At 24.7% G+C, this 14,275-nt stretch overlaps 1 protein-coding gene across 2 annotated transcripts in view; it reads right to left on the bottom strand.

Moving 5' to 3' along the window:
• LOC100215853 (calpain-7) overlaps nucleotides 1–14,275 on the bottom strand; it is a 76,712-nt gene that overhangs the window by 60,206 nt on the left and 2,231 nt on the right. Inside the window, exons 2-6 of one of the 2 annotated variants that reach the window (XM_065810696.1) lie at nucleotides 7,847–7,890; nucleotides 4,608–4,724; nucleotides 3,854–3,921; nucleotides 1,541–1,705; nucleotides 627–713 (exon numbers count right to left, since the gene is read on the bottom strand). In XM_065810696.1, coding sequence (XP_065666768.1) covers nucleotides 627–713; nucleotides 1,541–1,705; nucleotides 3,854–3,921; nucleotides 4,608–4,724; nucleotides 7,847–7,890 — 481 coding nt within the window. The remainder of the gene's footprint in view (nucleotides 1–626; nucleotides 714–1,540; nucleotides 1,706–3,853; nucleotides 3,922–4,607; nucleotides 4,725–7,846; nucleotides 7,891–14,275) is intronic. The other variant, XM_065810697.1, reaches the window with a different exon arrangement.

The raw sequence follows: 14,275 nt of genomic DNA, 5'->3' as shown, positions 1-14,275 counted from the left end.
AATTGTAATAACTTGCCAAGCTTTGTCTTATCCCAACAATTTTTATGCTGTTTTTAAAATAAGAATTTTTTTATATTGCAGAACTTTTTTATGATAGTGGTGTAATGATTGTACTAACTATGTAAGCAAAATGTACCACATTTGATCCCCACTGTGCCCCTGGTAGTAACACACTCATCTTGTTACTATACCTTATTTGTCATTGATTCATGTTTCAAAGTTATAAAGATGAGAGCTTTTTGATTTTTTTTTTTTTTTAATTTATAGCAGACTTCTTTGCTTGAGGAGTAAACACAATTTAAAAAAATAACAATTTAACATGTATAACTTTGTTTTATGCATTTTTTTTCGGAAGTGTTACCTTTTATATAATATAACATGTTTTAATACCAATGAGCTTTAAAAAAGCTTGCGGTGTGATAATATAGATGTTGTTTTTTTCTAATTTTCAGTGCTTACGGCCTACATTAATCTTCTGCATGATTTGTTTACAAAAAAATATGTATTAAAAAATAACTTTTTTTAAAACAGCTTATTTATCTAGGAACAGTTACAAGCAACCACTACCACATAATTCATTTATTAATAAAGTTTATTTTAAACAAGTAAAAAATATAAAATCATACGTAAAAGGAATTTTGTAAGCAAATTGTTCATTCATATCAATATCAAGCAGAGGATGATAAACATTTCCATTAACATAAGAAGTAAGCCTAGAATATAGGATCAAACAACTTAAGAATATAAAAAGCAATCAATCATATATCAAACAACTTGAGAAAATTTTAAATTTAAATTAGAATTTATTAGTAAATATATTTCAGTTATAAATCATTTGATAAAAACAACTAATAATAAGATATGAAGCCTAAACATAATTACCTTATTTTTTTATACATTTTGAACTTTGCTTAAAAGAGAAAGAGTATCATTAGAGGAACCAGCCCAATAATGACAACTGAAATCCATACAATAAGAGAGTTGTAGATGTAGAGGATGGAGTTGGGAGAAAGGCAATGTTAAGCCTGCTAAAGAGAGACAACCTTAGCAGATACTAACCATGTAATGGATTCTTTATATGGTTTCCATGAGAGGTCAGTAATGAATGATAATCAGAGAAGACATAAAGTAGACAACATAGTAAGGGTGTTGCCATTCATCAATATTGGAATATCAACAATATTGTAATAATATTATTAGCAGTATATAATATAGTTTAGGTTAAAATTTACAAGCCATTGCAATCCCCAAACTTTTTACAATTTGATAAGAAAAATTATCATAAAAATATATAATATAGAAAAAGCTTTTAATCTATGTGGTACAAAAAGTTTTTATTCTGTTTGGTATAAAAAAATTTTAATATGTTAGGTATAAAAAAAATTTAATGTTAGCTATAAAAAACTTTTAATCTGATTGGAATTAAAAAAAAAAAAAATGAGTAGCTGTGGGCATTGGAGCCTTAGAAAGGTAAATTTATCAACAAAAAAATTTGTATTAACTTAATATAGACAAATAATTTATATTAAAAAACCCATACCGCAAAGTTTCAATTTCACTTGGTGATAGTTTCTTTTTATTAGAATTTTTTTGAGAATTCATTAAGTTCCCAAAAGTGGTTTTAGTTAGAACATCTTGCTTGCTTGTTAGAACATCTTGCTTGCTTGTTAGAACATCAGATTTGCTATTTTTAATTAGTTCAGCTCTAAAAAAAATATTTCTTTAAAATTCATTAGAATATATATACTGGAATACAAACATTATAGAAAATAAAAACAACTTTATTCAAATTAATATTTTAATTGAAATAACATAAAGTAAATTATTTATTAATTATATAATAATAAATTGAAGTTACATAACAAATTTTTACATAACATAATTTTTGAATTAAAAATATAACTTTAAAATAAAAACAACTAATTTTTTTATTTTTGAAATATTTAATACAAACTTTAATATAAAACAATTAAAGAATAATATATAAAATATAATAAGATAATGAAAGAAAAACCAATTTTGTTGGTTCTATTTTGACAGGGGAAATAGTCATTGCGATTTAGTAAAACTAAGGTTTGAAGCTGATTTAACGTTAATGTATTTCAAAGACCACAAAATGTAAATAAATATTTATTTAATTTAATTAAAAAATTAAATATTGATTGTAACTGATTTAAACTCAGAATTTTTCAATGTAAAATAAATCTATTTAGAACATGAAGAAACAACACAAAAACTACATATATGCAAAGAACATGAAGAAACAACACAAAAACTATATATGTGTAAAAAGCATAAAAAAATAACACACAAACTATATATGTGCAAAGAACATGAAAAAACAAAATTTTTACGCAAAAAAAATCAATTTATTAAAATAAATTTTTCCGAAATTCTCTTCTATTAGGAGCATCAAAAATTTTTTTAGAATGCATCAAGCCTTTAAATCTCTAATAGTGAATAGTGATTAAGTTGAAATTTATTTTCAATTTGATTGCCATTAATTATATATAAGAGAAATACCACTAAACCTCAATTCTTGTTTTAAGTGAAGCAATCACAACACCAAATACTCCAATTTTCAATTTGTTCACATTTTTTTGCAAAAAAAAAAGTAGAGACATGCTCTTGTTTTCTCCAGTGATTTCTTTTAAGCTGGTATTTTTTACTGAAATTTAAATTTTAAATGATCCAGTTTTGACAGTTTTTTAGTGACTCTAAAAATCATCATTAAATTTGTGTCTTCTACCACTACCAATATTTTTTACACATTTATGCTTGCTGTTAAAATCATCCGCTATAATTATTTGTTTCATTTTTTTTAAGTCACAGAATCCTTATTTTCTTTGCTCTTTTGTTTGCAATTTTTGTGAAATTTTTTTCCTGATAATCAAATAATTGTAATTCCGACAACTTGAATTACAATTATTTGCTTAAAATCGATTTTAAATAAATTTTTATTTACATTTACTTTTAGTAAAGCCAATGAATTTGTACAAAACATGTTACACAAAAACATTTCATTTTTGAAATGAATTAATAGCTACTTCATTTTTGAAACAATAGTTATTTCAATTTTGAAATGTAATATTTATTTTATTTTCAAAATGAAATAATAGTTATATTGTTTTTGAAATGATATACTAGATATTTTATTTTTGAAATGAAATAAAAGTTATTTCATTTTTGAAATGAAATAATAGTTATTTCAATTTTGAAATGAAATAAAAGTTATTTCAATTTTGAAATGAAACAATAGTTATTTCAATTTTGAAATGAAACAATAGTTATTTCATTTTTGTAATGAAATAACAGTTATTTTATTTTCAAAATGAAATAATAGTTATTTCATTTTTTAAATGAAATAATAGTTATTTCATTTTTGAAATGAAATAATGCAACCCTCGGAATTAGGAAAAATGAATAATCTCAAACTGTTAGAAGTTGACATCAGGTCTGCAAAAAAATTAGACATAAAGGGGTTACCATAAAATATAGAAACAAGGTCAGCAAAATTTTTGCTGACCTTAAACACTTTAAGGTCGGCAGTTAGGTTGGCATTACTGAATGCTGACCCTAATCCTGGCCATTGCTTTGGTTTTTATCTTACAAAAATATTTAATTAAATTAAATAAATTTTAATTATGTTTAGAACATTTAATTATATTAAAAAAAAAAATGTGGTCACTGCTTTGATTTCTATCTTGAAAAATTGACATGAAAATAAAAAAATGATCATTTTATTTTTGTAACATTATTTAATTCAAGTAAAAATAACTTTTTTCAAACCTGTTTCTTTTTAAATTTTTATTGTATTTATGTATATAAATATTTTAACAAATAAAAACTTTACCTTTCAACAGCCATTTTAGCCCATTGATTACATTTACTTTTGATATGCTCATCGAATGTTTCTTTGCACTAAAATAATTTAACTCATGAACACATTTTTTCTCAGATCAAAATATTTATGTAATTTATTAATTTATTAAATGAGAATGCAAACGTTTTGTTAAAATATTCCTATTATCTACCTTTTCAAACTTTCGTTTTGCAAGTTAGAAAAAAATATTTCTTTGACATCTTTCTTAAAATATATAAAAAGAGCTAAAATAATAATTATAAATAAAAGAAAATTGTTTTTTTCAATTCTATTGATAAAAATAGTAACTTGATTGTTATTTTATTCCTAAATTTACCAGAAATTTTTTACATAAATTTGATACCATTATTTAAAATAATAGATTTGTTTCAGGTTTATATTAAAGTTGTATTAATGTTATATTAAAATTGTTTAATTTTAGGTTCAAAAAGCTATAAAATAAACTGAAAAGTTTATCATTATCTCAAAATATTGAAAATTAGAAGGTGAAAAAAATATTAGAAATAAGATAATAATCATTTTAAAATTAGCGAGAGAATATAAAAACTGCCCATCTTTTAAATGTGTGTATCACAAAACAAAATATCTTTTAAAAAACCCATTAACTGTTTGATTGTTTTTAAAAAATAATTTTAACAAGAATAATACAATTAATGTAATACCAAAGTGCAAATCAATAGTTGAAATTTAAAAATAAGCTATAATAGATTCACCCAAAACATACCATTTTAAGACAAGATTCTACAACATCAGTATACAAAGGTAATGCAGTTAATTGTTTTCCATTTTCATCTTCTGTGAGAGCTTGTGATAAAACAAACTGAATTTGTTCAAAACTTTTCTAAAAATAAAACATTTTTCTCTTAATTACACTTATTTAATAATAATAATAATAATAATAATAATAATAATAATAATAATAATAATAATAATAATAATAATAATAGTAATAATAACAATAGTAATAATAACAATAATAATAATAATAATAATAGCAATAGTAATAATAATAATAATAATAATAATTAATAATAATAACAATTACATCATTACTATTATTACTATTATTATTATTATTATTATTAATTACACTTATTTACATTAAATGTGAAAATTAACTTTTATAAGTCATGACTATTAATCTTCAAAAATTTTATTATATTATATTAAAATAATGCTACACGTTTTTTACAAAAAAAATGTTGTATGCTTTAACACCAATTGATAGAGCTTGAAAGAATTATAAAGGATTATAAAGAACATGTTCTAAAGCATTAATAAACCATGATAGTACTTGTAGAAAAGAGAGAGATGCAACATTAAGACAATGAGATGGATGCTAGAGTTGTTCTTGTTCAAGCTAGGCATAGCTTGAACAAGAACATGCTTAGAGCATTTACAATACATTTTTAAGTTAAAAGTCACAAGACACTGCAAAACTCAACCTGTCACAGAGATCAGATTCAAGATTGACTATGAAATATATATGACTATGAAATTATATGAAACAAGCTTATGGAAAAGACATTTCCAACTCTGACTCCATAAGGATACAGAGGATCTAATAACCCATGTGGAAAGTGTGGATTTATAGTTCCACACAGTGTCAATGCTGTCAAATTTGCATAATTTGTTAAAGTGTGATTCACAAAAGAGAAGAAAAAAAAGAGAAGAAACCTTAACAAATCCTACATTTGCACAGTTGTGTGAACCAAAAAATGGCATTAAGACACCTGACAGTTGTGCATAAGTAATAAAAAATTTTCAGGAAAAGTCAACTTTTTGCATTGAGTAATTATGTTGACTATTTGAATTCTTATTACCAAAACTTTATTTCCAACTCCAACTCCATAAGAATACAGGAGGTCCTAATAACCTATAGATTATTACGGACAGGGATCCTGTGACAGTCAGCGACACAGACAGACAGTGTTTGGTACTTATGGAGTTTGACAGGGGTCCTATGGATACATAAGGTTATTAGGACCCCTATACCTGTAAAGTAAATTGGTCTAGAATTTTTTCTCAAAGAAACATTTTTTTCTTTCTTCAAAAGTGTTAAATGTGAATTAATTCATTTCTTGCAAAAATAAAAAGGCTCTTGTTCTCAAAATAGTTGTATTGTGAAAAAGTAGAAAAAACGTATTAAATTATTAATTAAATATGTTATTATTATATAAATAGAATATATAAATAGAAAATGTAAATAGAAAATTAGAATTAAAAGATTTTATAAAAATAAACATTAGGATTTCATAAAAATGTAAAACTCCTTTCATTTTTTGTTTGTAATATTCCATTTTAGTAATTAAAATAAATGTTTATTTTTTTTAAACTTTTATTTCTCTTAAATTAAAAATGTTTCTGTTGTTTAGAAAGTCTGCGATAAAGTCTGCGAGTTTAATAGTTTTTAAGAAACGATTGAAGAATTTTTTACACCATAATATAATAATCTAATAATATAAATAATTTTTCAACAATAATATTGTATAAGGATACATTTCAAAATAAATTCAACTTAATAATAATAACAACAACAACAACAACAACAACAACAACAAAATTAAACCAAGAAATGGTTAACTGGTTCCTATAAAAACTAAAATAATAATGGGTTATCATTATTTAACAGTTTAATGTTGACAGTGTAATGCTATTAAGTTATTAGTTCAAAACAATTTTAAAACAAAAGAATTAAAAAAGAGATTTATTTTTTAAAACAAGATCGATAAAAAATAATGATAAATGTTGTCTCTCTGGCCACCGGCATGGGTTTTAAAAGCTGCATAAACACCAATATTTTTCTTAAGCAAATTGTTTTAGCTGTATTTGAAGAAAAGCATTTTTCTCAGTTTTTGTTGAACTTGTTGACAAGTTCACAATAACTTAACATTAGATTGGCTCTTGCTAGGCAAAAGATAAGTCTGTTTTCCATGCCCCATTGTTTTTAAACTTACAAATCTTGTATGACATTGCATACACCTGTTTCAATTTGGTTTAAATGTTTTTTGAGTGATGCAATTCTCTGAAATATTTTTAATCTTCTTGATATTCCTTTGTAACTGATAATGTAGACATTCTTCATACCTATTATTTTCCACTTTTCACCCACTTTTGTGACTTATCATAATGTTTAACTAGTAAATCAAAAAAAAAAATCGTTTTTCAAATCCATGCTTTATGCAAGCAGAATTATTGGGCCTAGAAATTCTTTTTTTGTTATCTTTTGTAGAAGGAAAAATTACTGTTTTTTTTTTTTGTTAAATTTAAAAATACTGTTTTTACTAAATTTTTGTTTTTTAACTTAATAACTTAAGACTTATTACTTAATAACTTAAAACAATAGGTTTTGAATCGCTGCGCTTTAATGTCTTCGAAACTGCAAATAATTTGCAAATCAATGATTTTTGTGACGTAATACGCAATTTTATTAAACTTTTGTTAACTTAATTAACTTTTTTTGGTCAAATTTTTCCATTTCCTTGTATTGTCATCGAAAATGATTAAGTGTGCAAAATTTGAGCAAAATTGATTGAGAAAAAAGCTTTCAAAAATTGATTTCAAATTTTGTGGCACACAAACATATATATATATATATATATATATATATATATATATATATATATATATATATATATATATATATATATATATATATATATATATATATATATATATATATATATATATATATATATATATATATATATATATATATATATATATATATATATATATATATATATATATATATATATATATATATATATATATAGAAAGTAACCTTATATAAAGCATGGAAAAAATATGACTATAATGACCATCATTAACAATTATGATAATAATAATAATAATAATAATAATAATAATAGTAAAACTAATAAATTAATAATAAACTTGGTGAACTTTTTTTGTTTTTTCTCCTGATTTAACAAAAAAATTTTTATGTTTTAAAATGTTTACCTGCTGAGGGCATTGTGAAATTAACTTTGAATGTTTTTGATTAGCTAAAAAAAAACAGTAAATTTTTGAACTTTAACGATCATTAAAAAATTATACTATATTTTTCAATACTACATATTTCATGTGATACCACCATAATTTTTGAAATCCATCACATTTGCAAACCCATCACAAAAGTAATGGAGTGCAAAAATAATGGATTCTAATTATAATGTAAATGTAAATACTGCAACTTGCGCAATTTTGTTGAAGGGTGATTTACAAGAGAGAGATTTTTACAAATCCTTTAATTGTCCTGTTGTGTGAACCAAAAATATGGAATTAAGACAACTGACAATTGTGCATAGCAATAAAAATTGATCCGGAAATGTTAATTTTTTACATTGAGTAATTATGTTGACTATTTGAATTCTTATTACCAAAAGAACACAGATGTGAGTTGTGAAGCATTGTATTTGTAGAAAAAACCCAAATAGAGAATATGTGTATAGATAATTCTGCACCTTGTGGAAATGAAAATGCTATAAAGAATACACTGTTTTAACTCACTTGAAAAAAGTTGCATTCCCAAAAATATTTTATGCTGTAAGTCTTACATACAAATCAAATCATTAAATTGTTATCAATTTAGATATGAAGACTGGGTTTATTTCCTGAGAAAATGTCAAAGTAAGATGTGAGTCCAAAAGAGATTGTTATTTAGTTGCAGAAAACAATTTCACTTCTCGCGACTATTATTACAAATAATTCATGTCAGCCTGTTGTAGAGATCTTGAATTTTACTGGTACAGCTGATTATCAGTCCTTTTATTGTCATTCTGTATTTGCTAGTTCTAATAAGATGCATTTTATTCAAATATCATACCATATTTTTTAGTATTTTAGCCTATTTACATAACATAATATTTGATAACATAAACAGTGCAGAAGTTTAAAAATCAAATGCTTATTTTTATTTATTTTTTAATTACTATTGTTTTAAAACTAATTCACTAGCAACAAGGCTAAAAGCAACCATCATTTAAGTAAAAGCAACCATCATTTAAGTAAAAGCAACCATCATTTAAGTAAAAGCAACCATCATTTAAGTAAAAGCAACCATCATTTAAGTAAAAGCAACCATCATTTAAATAAAAGCAACCATCATTTAAGTAAAAGGTTAGCAGAAAACAAAAATTTTTGTTAATAAACAAGAAAATGGTTAACAGAAGATTTAAAAACTTTATACTGATAAGTCAGAAAAACATAGTGAGTTCCAAATCATTATTGTACAAAAAAAGAAGCAAAATGAATAAAAGTTTTTGGGCACGAAGAAACAGACACAGCAAATAAATTCAACTCTTGTGAATGTTGAAACAATTGAGAATGAATTTTAGTTGATAGAACTAAAGAGGACTGCGGCTATTTATAGAAAAATGATGCATTATAGGAAAAACATGACAGTTGCTCAAGCTTGGCAGCTAAATCAAGCCCAACTACATTTACAACATGTTTTTGGACCTTATCTAGAATTAAAATAGTATCATTAAAGAGCCATCTCAATAATGACAAGATTATTACATGAAAGGCTTTGATATGTCAAGATCAATAGCCCTTGCTGCCTTCATCCGATGCATGAGAGAACCTTTTTGTTATAACAGTTAACAAGTTAGTTGTTGGACAAGAGGATCAAAAACCATATTGATTGTCAGAGAGTAAATTGCTAGACTCAAAAAGAAGCATTAGAAGTTTCTTAATTAAAGATTTAAAGACCTTACTAATAATAGCAAAAATACTGATGATGGGCAATTGTTAGAAGGGTTGAATGTACTTTAAAGAAAAGTGAGTTCTGGGTACTGGGTTTGTTTTTCTTTATAGAAAAATATTTTGGGTTTGGGTACTGAGTTTTGGGTGAGTTTTTATAGAAAAGTATTTAGCACCAAGCAAAAATAAAATCTTTATGTTTTATTTAAATAATATAATTGAACAACATATCTGTAATAACTGCATTATCTATATGTTGCTAGATGTTCCATGCAAAAAAATGGAACAGTAAATTCCACTTTTTTACAAGGGGGACAAAAAACTTAACAAATAACTTTCTAAAGTAGTAATAAAGCATTTTTTTATGAAAGAAATTTTAATGCAATATTGCTCAACTTTTGATTTTGTGCAACATTTTTCTAGTTATTATATTTCAACGCAAAATAATTTTTTTTTTACCAAATACCCATACATTTTATTTTTTTTTAATAAGCATATAACGCTTATAAACACATGGAGGCTCAGATTTGAAAAAAAAAACAAGTATATGTAAGCATATTCCTGAGCCTAGATAAACCATTTAAAAGATTTAAATTTTATTTAATTAAAAACTTAAAATATATAAATTTCTAAATTTAAACCAACAAAAACAACAAAAATCAAAGTTTATGTTTTGCAATGCAACAACTTTATGAAGTAATGAAGCCATTGTATGCAAAACCTAAACCTCAATACTTGAACAGAAAAATATAAAGTTTAAGAGTCGCTCTGAAGTGTTTTATTTCTCTCTCTCTTTTTTCTCTCTCGCTTTTAATGTGTAGTTTATTTAATACCATATTTAAAATGTTTATTTTATTTCTAAGTCTTATTTTCAGATACTATTAAAAATAGTAATAATAATGTCAAAGAGAATAAAGAGAAAGCAGCCTACATTGGCAGCGTTTGGTTTCACAAAAAATGTTATGCACAGAGGAGAAATGAGTGCAATTCGATTGCCGTTAAAAGCTGTTGAAACTAGTATTGAATGTTAACATTGCAAAAAATTATTTATAAGCCAACAAAGACTAGCGTTTCATGTTAAAGTTATTCACGAAATTAGCAAACAACATTGTAAAAATTCACAATCACAAGTTCTTCAAAGTAACGAAGAACTTATCACTCTAACAGTGAAAGATGTGCTCAATAACATAGTCAACAAAGTTGTTAGTGCAATGAAAAAAAGTGAAGAGTCTAGCAAATTAGCTGGCAAGAAACGCCACCAATATACTGCTGCCTCTAAAGCAGAAGCAATTAAAGCCTATGGTTATGAGGCAAATCATAAAACTATAGCAGAGTCATTTGGTGTAACACAAAGTCAGATTTTGTGATGGCTTTAAAAAAAAGAAACTATTATTAAAGATGCCGAATCATCCTATCCCAAATTGTTTCTAAAGGAAAGTTGTTCCATAAAATATCTTGAACTATATGAAGTTATTTACAAAGAATTTTTTTAAGCCAGATCAAAAGGTTATATTGTTAACTTTTCTTAGTTTTGGAGTAAAGCTAGAAATATACAATTAAACATTGATCCAAACGTGAAAATAAAACATCATGTTATAGTTTGATTTTTACAAAAAAAAAGAGTTAAAAATGAGATCAAAACAAAGAAACAAAAGGAAACATAAGAAAGAAATGGAACCATTATTACAGAATTGGCATTCGACATACAGAGAAAAGTGTATCAGAACTGGTTCTAAATTACAACAAAAAATGGGGACGGTACCAACCTGGACAAAGGCTCAATGTTGACCAGAGCCCACTTCCCTTTGTTGTTCATGGTAAGAAAACTTACGAGTATGTACCCAAGGGTCAAGGTGCAACATAATACATGTATCTCACAACCAGGCTCAGGATTGGAATAAAGGCAATTTCCCTTCAAACTATGTTTCGGCCAGAAGGAGAGCAACCAAAGCTAGCCATCTTTTTTTAGAGGTCAAGGAAAACGCATTTTAAAAGACGAAAAGTTTATGACACAAAGATATTCACGCTTACTTCCAACAAAATGCTTGGTTAGACCAAACGTTTGTAAGCACTGATGTGATAAAACACTTCTTCCATTTGTCAAAGAACAAAGGCTTGATAAATTTGTTCTTTTGCTGGACAATTTGAAAGGACAGATGCAGCAGGAAATTAAAGATGCTGTGGCTCCTGCTAAAAGACTTTTCTGGTACAGTCTACCAAGTGGCACTGACCTTTGATAACCAGTTGACACAGGGTATGCTGCCACTCTAAATTAACTTATTGCCATTTAACATTAAAAATGGCTTGATATAGATAATCATTCTAATAGATAGTTCAATAATGAAATGCCCTACACTGCAAAAGAAAGACGAAATTTGGTTACACATTGGGCAGGGGTAGCATGAAAGGCTCTAAACACTTCGAAGTATGACAAGCAAAGGAAGAAATGTTGGACAATGACTGGGTGTTTAATGACTTCTAATGGCTTAGAAGATTCACTTGTTAACCAGAGGGCCTTGATAGTTACAAAGTGCCCCCACTATCCATCATTGATCCTGGCAGTGATCAACCCATAAGAAATCAGGGTGATATTCAACCAGTGGAGGTAGATAATGCTATAAATGAAGATGCCAATGAAATTCTTCCAGATGACACCTTCATTGGTCTAGACAAGAAGAAATGCGAAGTTCATATCTTTGATTTCATTGATAACATTTGTATATAGTATATATGTTTTATTTTTTATTATTATACTACAACATTAATTCAGTTATATTAAAACCAAAACAAATACAGAGCATAAGTCAACTTTTTATTTTTCTTATACCCATTAACCTTTAGTAACGCGCACACTTTTAGAAAGTATTGAAATAAGCGTATTTTATTAGAAATATGCTTAAGCTTAAGCATATTTTTGAGCCTCTTTTAACTTTTTGCTTAAGCATACCCAAGCCTGTTTCAAAAATTTCTTATGCTTATAAAAAAAAAAAACATGTACATGGCTAAATAGGCTACTTCAACATCAAATAAATTCTAGCAAGAAATGTTTTCTGGTTTAAAAATAGCTAATAATTACTGGCAGCCAAATGAATGTAATAATTAATACAACTTGTCGATTAAAAACATATCCAAACTTTTTTCTCCAATATTTCCACAAGGTTTTATATATTTTTTTAAGAGATAATTGATCTATAAATGTTCTTTATAATCTTTAAGAACTGGACTGTCACTTTGCCTTAGAAATGGAACACTCTTTGGCTTGTTTTATCCCACTTCCACTGCTTTCAGTTTACTGTTTTGATTAGTGTTTTTATTCTGTATACATACATCAAATAAATTATTTTGCTTAGAACAACCAAAACAAGTTTGAAAAACACATTTTTAAACAATTGAAAAGATTATAACAAACAAATTATTTCAGTTTCTTTTCATGAACAAAATAAAGCTAACAATTTTATACCCTTTCTTATTTATATATATATATATATATAAATATATATATATATATATATATATATATATATATATATATATATATATATATATATATATATATATATATATGTATATGTATATGTATATGTATATGTATATGTATATGTATATGTATATATATATATATATATATATATATATATATATATATATATATATATATATTTAAACAACTTTAAAAAGTATTCTACACAATAGAGTGCTCAATGTTCTTAAAAGAACAGAGCAATTATATTAGTAGTAGAAAATCACTTAACAAAAATTTTTTCCATTTTTTCCACAGTGTAAAATGGAAAAAATTTTTGTTAAGTGATTTTCTACTACTAATATATATATATATATATATATATATATATATATATATATATATATATATATATATATATGTATATATATATATATATATATATATATATATATATATATATATATATATATATATATATATATGTATATATATATGTATATATATATACATATATACATATTATATATATATATATATATATATTTATATATGTATATAAGATGTATATATATATATGTATATATATATATGTATATATTTATATACATATATATTTATATATATATATATATATATATATATATATATATATATATATATATATATATATATATATATATATATATATATATATACATATGAAAGACCAAATGTTAGATATGAAAACATCAACGTGGATCTTTCCATTGCATTTCCACCATGAATAGAAATGTTTCCAAAACTCCTGAAAATGAAAACAGTATGCTTCAAATTTTTTGCTTAAATTATGTAATGCACTTTATTTTATTTATGCAGAAACTAAGACTTAAAAACTTTTTAATTAATGCATAGCAAAAAAAAATATGTATTAAATATAATTTACATATAGAAAACTATTTTGATATACTGTTACAGTGCATACAAAATGTTTTAACCATAATTTATATATTAAAAATTTATTTTTATAGAAATAATATATTAGATTTAATAGAAATTGTGTTATCTTTTTTAACAGATCTCTTATGCAAAACTTAAATAAATATAAGCATAATTTGAAAATTTTCTAGTAATCTGAAACATATGTAACCTAATATTTTATATTCAAACTCTTAAAGAATTCCAGAGTAAAAAATCCAAATGCAGCTGCACGTTCAGTGGCAGAGATATAAGCTAGAAATACTGGT

The sequence above is a fragment of the Hydra vulgaris genome, chromosome 11 (assembly GCF_038396675.1).
Source record: "Hydra vulgaris chromosome 11, alternate assembly HydraT2T_AEP".
Taxonomy (NCBI): domain Eukaryota; kingdom Metazoa; phylum Cnidaria; class Hydrozoa; order Anthoathecata; family Hydridae; genus Hydra; species Hydra vulgaris.
Note: the sequence above shows the minus strand (reverse complement) of the source record. Positions and strands in the feature narration are given on the sequence as shown.